At 34.2% G+C, this 17,461-nt stretch overlaps 2 protein-coding genes across 2 annotated transcripts; one reads left to right on the top strand and one right to left on the bottom strand.

Moving 5' to 3' along the window:
• The first annotated feature begins 3,016 nt into the window (after nucleotides 1–3,016).
• Nucleotides 3,017–5,588, top strand: LOC112055192 (adenylate kinase isoenzyme 6). The gene is made up of 4 exons (XM_052882566.1): nucleotides 3,017–3,183; nucleotides 3,278–3,429; nucleotides 4,248–4,393; nucleotides 5,386–5,588. Exons 1-4 carry the CDS (start codon nucleotides 3,141–3,143, stop codon nucleotides 5,573–5,575), a joined length of 531 nt encoding a protein of 176 aa, XP_052738526.1. The 5' UTR covers nucleotides 3,017–3,140; the 3' UTR covers nucleotides 5,576–5,588.
• A 310-nt stretch (nucleotides 5,589–5,898) lies between these two features.
• LOC112054288 (protein disulfide-isomerase A3) lies at nucleotides 5,899–17,220 on the bottom strand. Its single transcript, XM_052882527.1, has 9 exons — nucleotides 16,967–17,220; nucleotides 16,667–16,875; nucleotides 15,949–16,177; nucleotides 11,777–11,884; nucleotides 10,489–10,621; nucleotides 9,567–9,727; nucleotides 8,226–8,457; nucleotides 6,862–6,999; nucleotides 5,899–6,479 (listed from the first exon to the last, which is right to left on the bottom strand). Exons 1-9 carry the CDS (start codon nucleotides 17,113–17,115, stop codon nucleotides 6,378–6,380), a joined length of 1,461 nt encoding a protein of 486 aa, XP_052738487.1. The 5' UTR covers nucleotides 17,116–17,220; the 3' UTR covers nucleotides 5,899–6,377.
• Between the last annotated feature and the right edge of the window lie 241 nt (nucleotides 17,221–17,461).

Here is a 17,461-nt window from a genome sequence, read left to right as displayed (position 1 = left end):
AACTTGATTAAAAAAATTAAACGAACCTACGACAGACAAAAACTAACTAACTCCCTCAAAAATAGTAAGGAACTTTGGAGTAAAATTAAATCTATTACTAACTTAAACAAACCTAAAACCCATAGCTTAAATCTTTTAAACATTAAACCCTCTCCAATCCACTCGATCAATTATGTAAATAAATACTTTGGCAATATTGGAAAGGAACTAGCAGAAGACATTATGTTAAATGCTCCACAAAGTGTTGACCCCTTAAAGTTTATCGATAATCAACTGACCTCATTTGTCCTCCTGGATACCGACTTACAAGAAACTGTAAGTATTATTAGGAACCTCAAATCTGAAAGCGCGCCTGGTTGGGATAACATTCCTACAAAACTTCTAAAATTAGCTATTCATGATGTAGCACCAATAATAAGTCACTTAGCTAACCTATGTTTCAAATTGGGAATGTTCCCCTCAATTTTGAAACACTCTATCGTAACACCTGTGTTCAAAAATGGAGATGACTCAGATATTAATAATTACAGACCTATCTCTGTATTATCATCCATAGCGAAGGTCTTAGAAAAGTTAATAAATTCTAGATTAGTCAGCTATCTAAATAAATTCAACATCCTTTCTGATTCACAATATGGGTTTAGACACGGAAAATCCACAGAAGATGCAGTACTGGGGTTAACATCAATTATTACAGAACACCTAGACAAAGGTAAAAAATGCCTAGCTGTTTTTCTAGATATTAAAAAGGCGTTTGATACTGTTTCCATTCCTCTGCTGATACAAAAACTGGAGAAAATTGGCATTAGAGGTACACCGCTCTCATTACTCAAAGATTACCTACACGGAAGATCTCAGCGTGTCAAAATCGGACAACATGTTAGTGATGAGTTTCAGCCAACATTTGGTGTTCCTCAAGGAAGCGTATTAGGACCAACATTGTTTTTGATATATATCAATGACCTATGCAATTTAAAACTAGATAGTGGTCAAGTGTTCTCTTATGCTGACGACACTGCTGTAGTTTTCTCCGGTGCTTCATGGAACTCGGTCAAAAAATTCGCTGAATCTGGTCTCTCAACAATTTCTCTGTGGCTGTCGTCAAATCTTTTGACGTTAAATACAAAAAAATCCAACTATGTATGCTTTACAATAAATTCAAAAACACAACCTAATAGTGATTTCCAAATTAAAACTCACAAACAGAATAAAATTTGCTCTTTAAACTGTAGCTGTCCAGTTCTTGATAAAGTCTATACAACCAAATATTTAGGCATAATATTAGACCAGCGGCTCTCATGGCATCCCCATGTTGAATTTATAAATGGTAGAATCAGAAAACTCATTTGGATTTTTAAATCTCTTAGGCATGTAACATCAAAAAAATTACTAACTCAGATCTATATTACACTGGGTCAATCTATTTTGGGGTATTGTATTACAGTGTGGGGTGCGGCTTCAAAAACAAAGTTTCTTGAAGTAGAACGTGGTCAGAGATCCTTATTAAAAGTTATGTTCTTCAAGCCATTCAGATATCCAACCATTGACTTATATAAACATTGTGAGTTACTTACAGTTAGAAAATTATATGTATTACTTTCACTATTAAAAGTACACAAAAATGTACCTCCGGGCAATGAAAATAATAATAAAGAGAGGAGACGAAAAACCGTACTACATACAATCCGAAGCAAAACTAAATTTGCGGCTCATCAATTTACAAGAAAATCCACTCACCTCTACAATATAGTCAACAAAAAATTAAACATCGTCTCTTTAAATTCACATAACTGCAAAAAAATTCTTACAGATTGGTTACTTAAACTTAACTATGATCAAGCCGAAAACCTTTTGCATCAAGTGTAGCATAAATCGGAATATAAAAACTTGCACAAACTCGCATGCTCATGTACACATACTCACACACACCACTCAAACACAACACACACAAATCACTCACAAACACAAACACATGCACTTTTGTATATTATTAGTAATTTAGTTTTAATGATTATTTATATCCAATGTATTAGTCTACTATATATTATGGAAGAGCGGGGCCGCCCGTCACAAGTTACAGTAGTAATACTGCAAACTTAATGGGATGGTTCCAATCACAATATTACTGCTATGTTTGAAAATAATGTACTAATATGTTGAATCTTTGGAAATAAACTATTATTATTAAACTATTATTATAAACTATTATTATGTATCTTTCAAAATCATTCATAATATTACAAAGCTCCGCCTTACTACTACTACGTAGGCGCCATTTAAAGGAATCATTTACGCCCTGTGAAACTTCTATATGTCCATCTGATTGTTTTTGACGTATTCTTTGATTTGATAAGTATTGTTCTTGAAATCAGATCGTTTTTATGGTGTTTCTTGTGATTCTACTTTTAGAAAGTGCAAACTTAATTATATCTGCTGGTAGATAGGTATTATTGTAGAATAAAGATGATCCAGAATAAGTCTTTATTCTGTAAAAACCTATAAAAACACAAACGTCACCCGTGTCCTCGACATCCGCTTAAACAAACTGTTTTCATAAATTGTATTTCAAAATTTAACAATAATAACATTTACGTAAATTAATATAATAATAAATAATTACCTACCATACCAATAAAAAATACTCCATCTTATTTCTTTAGTTTTTGTGAACAGTTTTTATAAAAACATATTATGTCGTACTGACACGAGAAAGTATTCGTTTTAAAATTTTGTATTTGACACGGCTACGACACCGTCGTGTTCCGTGCGCACTATCTGCCCATTATTCTTTATTCTGTGGGTATTAAAGTGGGCTGTTACGGCGGCATTTTTATGAAATTTTTTGCTTCAGTTCACATGACCATATTTCGTTTCCTCTTACTATTATTAGTTCTTTGGTCACCATTGACTAAGCTTGTCACTTTCAGTATTAGTCATGAATATACTAATTATTATACTCTTTGGTCATTAGTCTACGGCGCGGACACGGACCGCCAACGTCAAGTACAAGTTTATACTCTTTGGTTGAAACTTGTAGTTTATTAAATTATTGTAAATAAATGTGAAAAAATTTCAAGGAACCATTTATCTTTCTAAATATAATAACTATACTCGTTTATTTCCTAAGAGTTGTGTTAGAAATGGCAGTACGTCAAAGAAACTTGCCAAACGTGCTAGTAACTGGTAATTGGTATAATTTATACTTTAACCTATAAAATATATAATATATTGTACTTATTCTGATTAACTTATAGATCCATTCTCCTATTATAATCAGGCACACCAGGCGTAGGTAAATCAACGATTTCAAAAATGCTATCTGAAAGAACAAAGTTCACTTGGAGAGAAGTATCAAAACTTGCTGAAGAGTACAATTGCTTGGATGAATATGATTCAGAATATCAATGCCCTTTTTTAAATGAAGACAAGGTAAAGTCGTTTATATAATTAATTAACCACGGCGGTCAAGCTTCGCTTTGACTTATGTGCACTTCTTCCCTATCCCTATCCTAGCCTACCGCAACCCTACCCCACCCTACCCAAACCCTACCCCTACCATACCCCTATCCTACTTCGGAATTAAATGAAATAAAATTTGTTACAAAAAATGTGATAAATGACTACCGATTTTGTGTAAACTTTACATAAGCCATCTAATAAATATTCGTAACAAAGGCTAAACATTTGGTTTGGATAGGTTAACCCATTCTTGAGTTCTAAAATTATAAATAAAAGTGTCATTGATTTTTATACCTATGTAATTATTTGTCTTTGAAAAATCATAGATAACATAAAAAGACATTTACACATTCGTTAACCTATAGAATAAATCTTAGAAATTGTGTTCGGAAATAGAAACTTTAATTAACACAAAATTTTATGAATGCACGCGTAAATGTTCATCATTTGTCAGTATTTCTAAACGCACGTTTATATTTCAATCATTACTTAGTCTTTGACAGAATGGACATGAACCCAGGACCTCCGTCTTGTATATCCACTGCGCATGCCACTGCTCCACAGAGGCCGTAAATATGTACATAGTTGACAAGGAATTTACCAATTTTTACTTATAGTGCATACACACCTTATACACGCACAATCAAAACAAGAGTTAGATTATAAACACATTGGAAAACCTCTTTTCTCTTAAGTATTATTATTGTAATTCTGGTGTTAGTAAATACTATAAAATTGAGCAGGTACATGATATTACTTTATGATATAGTATTTATTATTAATTTCAGTTATTGGATATCATGGAAGGCATGATGGCAAAGGGGGGCAACATTGTTGACTATCACGGCTGTGAGTTTTTCCCAGAGAGGTGGTTTGATGGTGTCTTTGTTATAAGAACCAATAATACTGCATTATATGACAGACTGTCTACCAGGTAATAATTGCTTTTAGATATTTACTTGACAAAAGCTACTACAAATGATGAATGATGCATATGAGTATGTTTTTGGTCCTATGTTATATAATTAGTAATATATTCTGTTACACACCAAGAGATAAAATAAAAGGCACAGAGGGTCATTACTCTCTGTGCCACACAGCTAGCTGTGTGGCACAGAGAGTAATGACCCTTTTTTTTAATTCTCCACAAGTTAGCCCTTGACTACAATCTCACCTGATTGTAAGTGATGATGCAATGTAATAATATTAGATTGCCCTGCTGTATAATAATGATTTATAATAAGGCTTTGGGTTTGATTTCTACAAGTGGAAAATAATTGTGCTAAGCATGAATGTTTTCCAGGTGTATATTAATTTATAGGATAAAATCATAACACAAACTAAGCTAGTAAATAATGATGTCTGTATTGTGTAAATATATATTTATTTACTCAGTATCTTGAAGTTCTTAAAATAGACAGCAAAATTTTAAGGCCATGCCACATTTGTACACATTTTGTTACCCAAGAGAAAGTAAAGTGGAATGAATAATGAGAACTTTATCAAGCATAGAAGATGTTTTTGTTTCATCCTGTGAATACAGAATTTTGAATCTTTTCAAACAAGACTTGCTTTAGTTTGACAACCTCTATGGCACAGTGGTATACACAATGGATTTATAAGGAGGTCCTGGGTTCAATCCCCAGCTGTGCCAATTGAGGTTTTCTTAATTGGTTCAGATCTGGCTGGTGGGAGGCTTGGGCCTTGGCTAGTTGCCACCCTACCTGCAAAGATGTACCAATCTGGTACCATGTTGTGTAGAAACTGAAAGGGGTGTGGATTTTCATCCTCGTCCTAACAAGTTCGCTTCCATCTTAGATTGCATCATCACTTATCATCAAAGTGAAAAGAAATGAGGGGTAAAGAATAAAAAAAAAATGGTACATGAAGTATAAGTTGGGATTTACTTGTAATTTACTGTTTTAGAGGCTACACTGGTAAAAAATTAGAAGACAACATTCAATGTGAAATATTTGAAACATTGTTGGAAGAGGCACAATCCTCATACAAACCAGAAATAGTACAAGAGCTGCATAACAACACTGAAGAGCAGTTGTACACTAATGTCGAAACTATTGTACAGTGGATCGAGAGGTGGAAGGAAGAAAATATATAGTTTCACAAAATTACTTGTAGTTATTTATTTCGTTTCCATAACATTTTGTTTTGACTTGTAGTAGACAAGCTTCAAATTAACAGGTTTAGGGTAGTGTATTGTAGTTTATGGGGGTGGTGCCCCATATTGGCTGGAGAAGGGCAGCCAGCTAAAATTAGTAGCAGAAAATAGTAACAACACCCATTATATAGTTTTTTGACATATCCTCAATAATATTCTATGAAGTAAGTAGCTATATTTTTAAATTCAACTGTATTTTAAACTAAAAGTGAAATTTTAAAATAATGTCACACAGTCCAGTGGCGAGAGAAAAATAAAACACCTTTATTATAAATATTTACTAATTTATTTAGTGTTACCACTGACCAAAATATAAGAAATGCATTAAAAAATTACTGTATTTCTGATTCATTATTAATAACGGATTTTATCTATGAAAATATGACAAAGCTTGGTTGGTGTACTAAATAAATACAAAATTGATTCACAAATTATACATTACAATATTTTCTCACTCTCACCAACCATCCAAATTTTAATTGGTAAATTCCAAAATAAACAGTAAACTCACTCATAAATAAATGGAATGACACCAAGAAAAGCTATTAGATTTGATTTAAGATTTGGAGTTGTTGATAATACTCCAAAACGTTGACAAAATGTGTCTCACGCTCATACACTATATTGTAGTCTTATTACAAAATAGATTTATAATTATTATGTGCGAGCTAATACTTGCACACACACACGCACATTACTTGCACACACAGATCTTTCATGGAAAGTTTAACATCACAACTGTTTACAGCTCATCCTTCTTTGCTCCTTTTCTGTCAAAGCCTTTGAGGTCGCTTGAGGCATTGTCGGCTACATATTTGATGAAGTCTTCCAAGGCACGGCCTCCCTGTAAATCAGAAAAAAAAATGTTTTATTTAAAACAAATCAACAAATCATTTTGATTATTGTATAATATATCTATAGAAATAAGAATGGATATACAAAATGTATATCATTTTAATTATGTCTAAAACAACACTTTTCTATACTTCCATACAAATGATTCATAATAATACTTAAAAGAGGGGTAGGGGTGCACACAAGTCCAAAGTGAAGCTTGAAAGGGTCCGCTAGTTTAAATAAAAAGTAAGAATAGGGACTCTAGAATCTGTAAATTCTTGTTGTCTCCTTTTTAGTTTCGTAATTTATAAATTACATAAATACTCATATACTATTTAGATAATTTCTAAACAGTTAATTTTTGCTGCAAAAGTAATGAGACTACTTACATTATATCTGACAGGTTTCTTGGAAGAGTCCTTGGGTTTCCAGTAGATGGTGGGGAAACCAGACACTTCGTAGAGCGATTTAGGCCAGTCGTTGGTGGTGGCGTCAATCTTGACGATGTCGACCTCTTCATCCTTCAACTGTGAATTACAAATTAATTAATTTATTATTCTAACCCGCATGACCAGCGTGGTCATTTATCTTTTACTAGCGGACGCCCGCGACTTCGTCCGCGTAAATTGCGATGTCAACTTTACTACTACCCCTACCCTACCCTATCCTACCCCTACCTTACCACTACCCCTTTTTTTTTCGGTCGGATTTTCAGTCCGACCTGTATGACAAAAACTGTGATAACTCCGCTAATATATATGATACTAATATAAAATATAGCCTATAGCACTCCCCGATAATGTAGCATTCTACTGGTGAAAGAATTTTTAAAATCGGACCAGTAGTTCCGAAGATTACCAAATTTAAAGAATGTTACAAACTTACAACCTTTACCTCTTTATAATATTAGTATAGATGAAGACAGCCACAACAACAGCCACTAGTTCCCAGTAGCCATGCTATTCCCGGCTGTCAGTGGTGGTAATAGCGGGGCAAGGGGTGAAGAACATCAAGAGGGTTGCAGGGAGCTGCTTTATGTTGGCACCTTGGTGTTTAAAAGTCCATGCAAGAGGCCTATGCACATCAGTGGTCTTTTGGTACTTTCCCAGATTGGTCCCATTTAATTTTCATGAAAATCGGTTCAGTAATTTTGTGTTAAAATGAAAATAACGATATTACCCGTACTGTGGCGCTTTCGTTCACTTTGATAGGACCACTAAAACAATCTTTTTAACAAAAAACTAAACTAAACTAAAAAGCGAAAAATAAAATTGTATCGTATCATAGGCGGTGCCAACACAGTGATGCAATAACACAAGTCAATTTAATCATAAGTTTCAAGCCGACAAGCGAACATTATTTTCCCCATTTGGGCCACATTTTTGATCGGTGCTTTGGTCCTATTGGTCGTAGCGTGATGTTGTGTAGCTTATAGCCTTCCTTGTTAAACGGGCTTTTCAACACAAAAAGAATTTTACAATTCTAAACATTCATCAGTAGTTCATCAGTAGGTAAGGCAGAGGTACGAAATTGCCTATAACGGGCGAGCAAATGTTGCTTGATGACGTTAAACGCGAGCTGATCACCGCGCGCTCACTTTAAAATTCTATATATCGGGAATTAATTAACGTATCGAAATAATTATTTCACAAGTATTTTTTGTTTTTAACGGAGAATACAGAAAGCTAACATTTAAAAATGGTTAATATTATTCATTACACAGAAAATATTAAACACAACAAGTGCTACATACCTTCTCACCGAGCTCCTCCCAAATTGGAGTAAGTTTCTGGCAGTGACCACACCATGGGGCATAGAATTCGACCAGAGCATCTCTGCCGCTGTCTGTCACCAGCTCCTTGAAGTTCTTGCCCACGGCAACCTTGACTGGTCCGTCGTTCTTCTCTGGCACAGGTTCAGACTTGATGAACGGTTCTAGTTTACCGTCTAGAAGGTCCTTGGTGAAGGCGATAATGTTCTCTATGCTGTAATACATAATCAGTGTATAATAATCAGTGGCGTGCACTTCATACATGCATTAAAGTACCGCATACCCTACGAGTTATCTGCATAATGCTTATTGAGTTGTCTTCAAATAAAGATTTTCCAGTTTGATTTATTTTCTTACTAGTCGCATACCCTAATCGACAACCTTATGCACGCCACTGATAATAATAGTGGTCTTCAAATGGTAAATTATTTACAACTCACACATAAAAAATATTTAACACCATTAAATATATTCTGTGTCCATACACTACACACAACTATAAATTTGACTCGCAATACACACACGCGTAATTTTTACACAGACTAACAAACACATCGCTTTGACTATCCACAGAATATACATACAATATTCGATTACCTGACTTGTTTTTTTTTGCTGTTCCATCAAAAGAATCGATTCTTTTTAGAAATTGTTTTTTTCACAAATTTGATAAAATTAAGGTAAAAATATTAACAAATGAAACGTTACTCCATCTTTTACTAAACTACGTACATGTAACATATATCATAATTATTTGAAAGATTTGGCAATTTTAAAAAAGTTTTTGAACATAATTAAGTTTTTATTGTCAGTCATTGCATAACATACACATTTCATTACTTCTGATATTTTTTTTATTATTAAACCATAACTGGTTTGTGGAATGTATTTCCAGCAATAAAAATAACTGAAGCCTGAATACCTATATTTCTAACTTGATAAGGGATAAATAAATTGTTCAGTTTCTTCACAAGTGATAACAAACAATGAACTCCACGGAACAGTTATGAAAATGTTGCTTCAAATTCAGAATAAATTCAGTGTACTAGTTAATTTAGAAATCTGGATTGGAAGAAAGACATGATTGTTACAATTAAAATTAAAACTACTTGACCAATTGGTTAACCAGGTAGACTGACGACATCAGCAAGTTGTAGGGATTCGCTGGATGTAGGTGCTCAGTTATGTGATGTTTGGAAGTCCCTACAAAAGGCCTATGTCCTGCAGTGGACGTCCATTGGCTGACATGATGATGATTATGATGATGACTTTTTCAAAAATTCTTTCATTTGCATGCAATATAGAGAATTTGATCAAAGTTACCTGAACTCAGCGCTCATGACAAATTTGTTTCCTTCAATGTCTTTGCCGGCGACAACAGGCTTGTCTCCCCTCGCGAAGTCGATGCCATAGTCGTTGAGCTCGTGGACGAAGTCGTCCTTGTCGCTGACCGCGAACGTCACCTCCGGCAGTTCTTTGGCTACCTGTACAGATATTTTTTTTTTCAAGAAGATTTTTGCCATATGGCTAATATTTCGATTTCCCTCCAACTCATCATTAACCCAAATTAACTTCGGTCGCAAAGACCGCCAACCGATTTAGCGTTCCGGTACGATGTCGTATAGAAACCGAAACACGCTTACATCTTGGATTACATTATCACTTACCATCAGGTGAGATTGTCAAGGGTTGTAAAAAAAAAGCTATCCGTTCTTATAAGACAGGGGATATGAAGCTTTGCCCACCACACTTAATGATTACTATCAAATGTAAATAATGCCAATCAACAGGTTAACTTAACCAAGCCACAGGGTGTAACACCACCAATACCACAACCAACTTGGCAACTCAGATCCAAGAGCTTAAATATTTCTCATTTCAGAAAGAACTATTCTATCCAGTTCCTCTTATGAGGTCCAGGTTTAATCATTAATTTATTCTTATGTGGAATGGTAATTTTCACTAATCTTATGCAAGGTGATAATAATTATAACAGAGTCTCTTGTCAGATAATATTTGTTTTAATTTGTTTGTGTGTCCTTGTTGTATTGTTGCCAATCCAACTTTTATGATCATAACTTTTTTTATATATATGACCAATATTCTCATTCCCCTCCAGTTAGTCGGGAAACACTGTGTTAGGAGTGGGTATGACAATAGACAAACGGGACGGGGATCGAACCACCACCCCTCGGTGATGAGTCTGACTGCTCTTACCGTTGAGCTATTGAGGCTATAAATTTACCTTCAAGACACGGTTCCTCCAGTAATTGGTACCCTTGGGGTTCTTGGTCCAGTCCAGGTCGTAGTAGGCCACCACCAGCGGGCTGGTGAAGTCAGCGAGGGTCTCCTTCTGACGCACGCCCACTAGGCCGTGACTGAAATATTACAATACAAAAACGTTATATTTCTTGCTAACAATTTTTTATACCCACTATACACTCACAGAATAGGCTAGTTGACACTTTTTTTTAATGGTCTTAAATAGTTCATTATCGTTTTACTAGACTGAATTTTTTTTTTTCATATTTTCTTGAGATGTTTTTGTTTTTAAATAAGTTTTTGACAATTCGAGCCAAAACACCTCGGCCATGGCAATCTATATTTCAATTGTTTCATGACGTCACTATAATAAATCCCATACAAAAGGAGCGTTTGACAAAAATATTAGTTACCAATTAGTTCGACGTTTAGTACATCAAGTGTGTTAGTGACGTCACAAAATGGACGACAGCGTTTTTTGACGTTTGGGAAATTTTAAAAAATATGTGATATTTAAATTAAGTTTTATAAGAAATCCTTAACTTTTATTAATTGATATCGATATATTTCGGACCCTTATTACCATACTACATACCATGTACTATACGAAATTACCCGCGACTTAGTCCGCGTGGAATTTACCTTTTCACAAATCATCCATGGATCCATGAATTTTTTCGGGATAAAAAGTGTTAATTCAGACTATAATCTATCTCTATTTCGAATTTCAGACGATTCGGTTCAGTAGCCGACGCGTGAAAGAGTAACAAACACTCATCCCATCAAAATCAAAAGGTTTTCGTTAATCTCGTGAATCCAAGGATTTTTTCGGGATAAAAAGTAGCCTTACACGAGCAGAGAACGGGGAGTGTTGATCGATCGTCAAGGAATTCCTTAACCCTACATCCTGTAGTCATAAGTTTAGGAATCTGCTTGAGTTCTTATCTCTACCACGCGATGGACCCGGCACCCGCACGGTGAATCCATGGAATGCTAAGATATTTGTCTCATAATCCAGAGTAAAATCTATTTTCATTCCAAATTCAGCTAAATCGGTTCAGTAGTTGGATTTGATATGAGTCAACTACACTATTACCAACTAATTGTTAGATACAGTGTATTACAAAAACTGCAAAATTGCAGTATTTGTAATTTTAAAGAAATATTCAAATCTTATAGTATATGTGAGACGATCTTATTTAAGAGTGTTTGTGAGTGTGTGAGTAAGTACATTTGCTTGTTATCTACTTGATAGTTCGACATGAACTTACTAGTTCTCCTTGATGAAGGCCTTCAGCGAGCCCTCGCCGTTGTACACCACAGATGAGTCCTCGAACTTGTTGCTCAGGCGCTTGGGACGGTATAGCACGACATTGTCTCTGCAGACAAAGTAATAGTATTATGGTTAGTATGTAACACTTATATTATAATTGGAGATCTACACAATAGCCCACAAGTAAAAAAAAACATACATACAGCCGAACGGAAAACCTCCTCCTTTTTGGAAGTCGGTTAAAAATATAATAAACAGTTTAACGCGAACTTAGTTGCAGCACACTAGTAGGGAAAAATTAATTTATTTTGCTTTTTCCCCCCAAAACCAACGAAATTTAATGTTAAAGTCAAAATTTAAGATTTGGTATCAGCACTTAAGTTATTGTTACTTCTTGTAATGGCAAATATGAAAGTCGTAAACTTAAAATTTAAATTGTTAAGAGTTGCAGACGCGGGAGGCCCTCAAAAATATCGGCCAGGTATTTTTTTATTATCACCACCTCACAGTGTGACTGACGTATATTTATTTTTTATTTAAGTTTCTAGTAAAAATAATCATTTTTTACTGTATATCTATGTTAGTACAATTTTCATGTCATTCGTTTTATTTATCACAGGAAATGGAAATAGTATTTGTATGCATTCACATTGTGCATACATAAAATATGTGCATAACTGTTGCAGTATTCGTGACTGACTAAAACAATTTTAATTGTGTTGGAAGACATAATAGCTGGACAACATTATTATACATAATATACATTATTTACTAAGTAGGTACATAACACAATATACCTTCTTTTCGATATTATTCATTTCTAACTGAAGGTTTCTATTTAACAGTTGTTTTTTTTAAGCCATTTTATTTTTGTTGATTGTGGAATATCCCGGAAATTTCGTGATTATTTATGTTTAACAATAGTTAACATTTATCGGTACAATAATTGCGGTAAATTGCCGCAATACTAAACAATTTCAAGCATAACGAGGGGTGTTTACGGAACGTTAGTGAAATGGTGTAAATACTCGATATATTATACAGCTATTACTTACAATCGTTTCAGAAATAAATAAAAGAACAAATCATTTTATATTTTTCTTATTTTATACCAATTCATGGACTAAGCTAGCAAGACAAAGAGAAACCACCCCCAATAAATAGAGCAACGCGAGATGCATAATAACAAAAGCGATGTCGTGAGTGTGGTTTGCCTAAACAGCCAAAAACGCGAGGTTGTTGAAAAAAGAAAAAGAACAAGAAAGAGGGTAGATTGATTCTGCCCCTAACAGCTGACTTCACTTCTCATCTCGCAACTTCAGTCCCGTCGTTTCCACGATCCATGCAACTGGGTCGAAATATCGACATTAGAAATCTCGTCTTTTTATCGTGGTATGTACCCGTTTAAATAACATCAGTCAGGTCCTCTACTTCCACTATTTGGTATATAAAGCTGGCCAAGTGCGAGTTGGGCTCACGCACGAAAGGTTCTGTAAAAATGACGTTACGTTATAGGATCCCCCTTAAATGATTACTTTGTTGTGTTTTAGTATTTCTTGTTAAAGCAACAACAGAAATACATAATTTGTGAAAATTTCGACTAACTACCACAGTTCATGAGATACATCCTGGTAACAGACAGACAGGCAGATAGACTGACAATGGCGTCTTAGTAATAGGGTTGTTTACCCTTTGGGTATGGCCTATGGTACCCTAAAAAGTATTGTGACAATTAATTAACAGAATGTCAATGAAGTGATAAGGGTTCCTTTTAAGTTTCAGAAAGACCAAAGTATTTCTACTAATCTATATTAACTAGCAGACGTGGTCAAACATCGCTTTGACTTATATGCACTTTTCCTTACCCTACCCCTACTGTACCTCTTCTCTACCCCTATCCTAAAAACAAACCCTACCCTACCTCTCTTTTAAGTTTTATTACAAATGATTTGTATGGGAGTATAGAAAAGTGTTGTTTTTAGATATTTTTTTTAAACATCAAACCCTTTTTTATATTACACACACCTTGTTCTAACAATAACTAATACATAAAGCCAAGAGACATCCAATCTGGTTCACTTTTTCGATAGTTATGGGCGTACATTCCATTTCGATGATGCATTTTTATTTGTATAGATCATCACAATATTTTTTTTATCATTGTAGCACCTAAACCCTATATCTTGTAACTGATTTTTGCTTGTTATCATTCATGGAATTAAATTGCTTCTTATCTTTAATGGACTATTGAAGATTTTTATGATATTAACTATTTAAAATCATTAAAAAGAATTATGACAATGTGTCATGGATAATTCTTTTTAATGATTTATATTTATAATGAGATACATTATGTAAATATTTTTAGATAAAAATAAAGACTTAACACACAGTACCAAAAATATTCACTTCAGTAGTGATATGTACATTATGCTAACTTTTATCACTTATTCAGATTATTCATGAATTGGAATTCAGTGAAATAGTTAAAAAAGACGTCCTATAAAAGCACCCACCATATAATAAGGCCCAATACCAGTGGTGTGCATATGTTTGTTGATCAGGGTGTGCGCTGGTAATAAAAAGTAACCAAATTGGAAAAATCTGCATTTAATAAGCAATAAGAAAAGTAGGATATGCAATACTTTAATGCATGTATGAAGTACACGTTACTGCCCAATAACCTTTATTTTATTGCAGTAAGTAAATATATTCATGCCCCAACAACTCAAACAAATTAATTGGAACTCTGTATCTCAAACACAGCAAAGTTACATTATGTAACTTAAACTCGATTGATAAAAATTAATTAACTCTATAGAGAACAAATGGTTAACACTGAAATTTTAAAGTCCAAGGACAGTCAGACATTGCCTACAGTTGTGCAAATATATAATGTTAGCACAATCAATTCAGTTAAATTTTATCTTAGTTGCCAGGCACTTTACAAATTTTAACCGCTGTATTAAATTAACTAAATTATTATTATCAACCAAAACTAATTGTACACATTTCAGGTTTTATAACTTCTTATCAACAGGAAGTCTTTATTGGTTATTTTTTTACTAAATAATTTAAAAAGTTAAATAAATTATTGGATTCAAAAGTTTAAATATAAATATAAAAAACATTATTTTCTATAGCTACTTTTGCACTTATCAAGTAATTGCAATTTCCTATTTTTACAGTGAAAATATTACTTTTTCCTGGATCTATTCTGTAATCATTCAGTAATTAATCTATTCTGTAATAATTCAGTATCAGTCCTATTATTACCATAGTATTACAAAGTCAACAGTGGCGTGCACTTCATAGATACAAAAAAGCACTGCATACCCTAAAAACTCAATACAAACCTATGTTGGACCAAATTATACAGTTGGACAAGAAATTTTCCAATTTTTACTTATGGTGCACACCCTAGTTAAACCCCTTATGCACGCCACTGGAATTATTGATTTAGGAGCAGCACAATGGGTTTAAGCTTACACTTCTCTATAAGAACAGAGGCCTGGCCCTTCATTGGACCATTAAAATAGGTTCATAATGATAATATTCAAACTAGATAAGATGGATTTGTTCATACAGCCCATGAAAATTTGGTTGACTAGACTTGACGGCTGTGTGTAGTGAGCCTACTTTTTACATCTACAGCTGTCGGTTCGATTCCTATGACTGGAACATATTTGTGTGATGAGCGTGGGTCTTTCAGTGTTTGAGTGTATATAGTATAAATTAGATAACTATTGTATATAAATTTATGTGATAAATTCTGTGATAAAAACAAATTCACTTACATTGGGGCTAGATAATGATGTGCATATTGTATGTATATAAATATTTTATTTATTTATGTAACCATGTGGGAGGAACATATTTATGTTAGCACATATAGCTTGACAAGTTCGTTGATGATACTCCCACAATATGCGGGCGATAGGGGGAAAGACTGCACGGGTGTGAAATTTTGCGTGCGGTGGAAGTGAGGTGCATCAGTTGTAGGTTTTTCGTTCATCGCTACACACCCCCCATGCGGACCATCGGGATACATACGCATGCATACAGTGTGTAGCACAGCAACATTCTCATAAGAGCATGATCTATAAGAGTAGAAGTGTGGGGGCAGAGCTAGTTTCCAAAAATATAGAGAAACTCAATAGTACTACTTACTTAAAACCAGCCTTCTTCAGAACCTCTTCAGCGGATGTGTGGCCGAAAGTGATTTCTTCCCTCATCTTGTCAGCATTCTTAAGGAATTCACTCTTGAGTTCAGAGTCCTTTTCAAAGTAGCCAATGACAACAACTTCGTCCTTAGCAAGCCATGCCTCGTAACTGGCCAGAGTTGTGAGCTCCTTGGAGCTTGGACCAACTTGGGCACGCATGAATTTGACAATACCATCTGAGGAAAGATATTTCATTGTAGTCATACTAATAGTACAATTTTAAAATTTTGTATATATAATCTACAAATAGACAAACTTTTAATATGCTTGTAATTGTTGTAATAGATTTGTATAAAATACACAGTTTACATAATGGATGAACATATTAAATGCTTATAATTTAAGTTACTTTGTCTATTAAGTTTGCCTGGTTATTTAGTCTGCCTGTCAATATACTCATCTCAGAAATGAATTTTCATTTAGCTTTTACAGGTAGTTACGAGCTCAGCTTACATGACAAAATTGGTGTAGTACAAACTAGACGCTTTTCCCTATTAGAGTAAATATGGAAAATAACCAATCCAAGGTTAATTAATCCCTAGCCCACTATTCCATGAAATACATTTATATTCCTGCACAAGATAGAAAGTGCTAGAATATTTTAGATATGAAGAACATAGTATTGATGTTTGTGAGATATAAAGATAATATATTAAACAACTCACTTGATTCTCTAGGACCATTGTACTCCTGTGAAAGCTCTCCCTTTCTGAATATTTTGAGTGTTGGGTATCCAGACACCGAGAACTTCTCGCAAGTGCTCTTTCCTGCTTCCGTACAATCGACTTTAGCCAACGCCACGGGAGGGTCATCATCTTTCAAAACGCCGGCCGCGACCGCGTATTCCGGTTTTATTCTCTTACAATGACCACACCTTAACACGAAAAGAGATTGAAATATATTAAGCTATTAATTTAAAGTGCGTACAAAGGTTATTCACCTCAGACTTAGCTATAGTAACTTACCACGGCGCGTAAAACATGACAAGAGCTGTATCATGTTGGGCTATAACAGTACTGAAGTCGGAATCTGTAAGCTCTAGTACATCTTCTTCAGTGGCCTTACATACATAAATTATAGCTAAATATAAAACTAATTTAAGTGATCCTAACATTTTGATATTTTCACTGGGATTAAATTTAATCCGTGTGCTTTTCTTCGCCGACTAAGTGAAGCTAGTAGAAAAGGACAAGGACCGGAAAAATACACGTATCAGCCGCACTTGACATTTGTCGGAAACAGCGTTGGCTGTTTCTGATTGGATAGTTATGGATGCGTTCGTGAAAACATTTTTAATTTATCGTAGGTTCAAAAAAACAAGTTTAATTATCATAATCTAAATTAAGTTCTTCTTATTTTGGTGGAATTTATTCTTTTTGTAATATAAATTTAGTTAAAAGTCTTATTTAAATTGTTTCCATATTCTAATAAATGATAACCGATAACAATAGTGTGGGTTT

This window comes from Bicyclus anynana, chromosome 1, assembly GCF_947172395.1.
Source record: "Bicyclus anynana chromosome 1, ilBicAnyn1.1, whole genome shotgun sequence".
Lineage (NCBI taxonomy): Eukaryota > Metazoa > Arthropoda > Insecta > Lepidoptera > Nymphalidae > Bicyclus > Bicyclus anynana.
Note: the sequence above shows the minus strand (reverse complement) of the source record. Positions and strands in the feature narration are given on the sequence as shown.

Coding starts and splice junctions, on each gene's coding strand:
- LOC112055192 (XM_052882566.1), top strand. CDS start 3,141: ATGGCAGTACGTCAAAGAAACTTGCCAAACGTGCTAGTAACTG. Junction 3,184..3,277: donor GCCAAACGTGCTAGTAACTG/GTAATTGGTATA, acceptor TATTATAATCAG/GCACACCAGGCGTAGGTAAA. Junction 3,430..4,247: donor CTTTTTTAAATGAAGACAAG/GTAAAGTCGTTT, acceptor TATTAATTTCAG/TTATTGGATATCATGGAAGG.
- LOC112054288 (XM_052882527.1), bottom strand. CDS start 17,115: ATGTTAGGATCACTTAAATTAGTTTTATATTTAGCTATAATTTATGTA. Junction 7,000..8,225: donor GGGAGGAGCTCGGTGAGAAG/GTATGTAGCACT, acceptor TGTAATTCACAG/TTGAAGGATGAAGAGGTCGA. Junction 6,480..6,861: donor AGAAACCTGTCAGATATAAT/GTAAGTAGTCTC, acceptor TCTGATTTACAG/GGAGGCCGTGCCTTGGAAGA.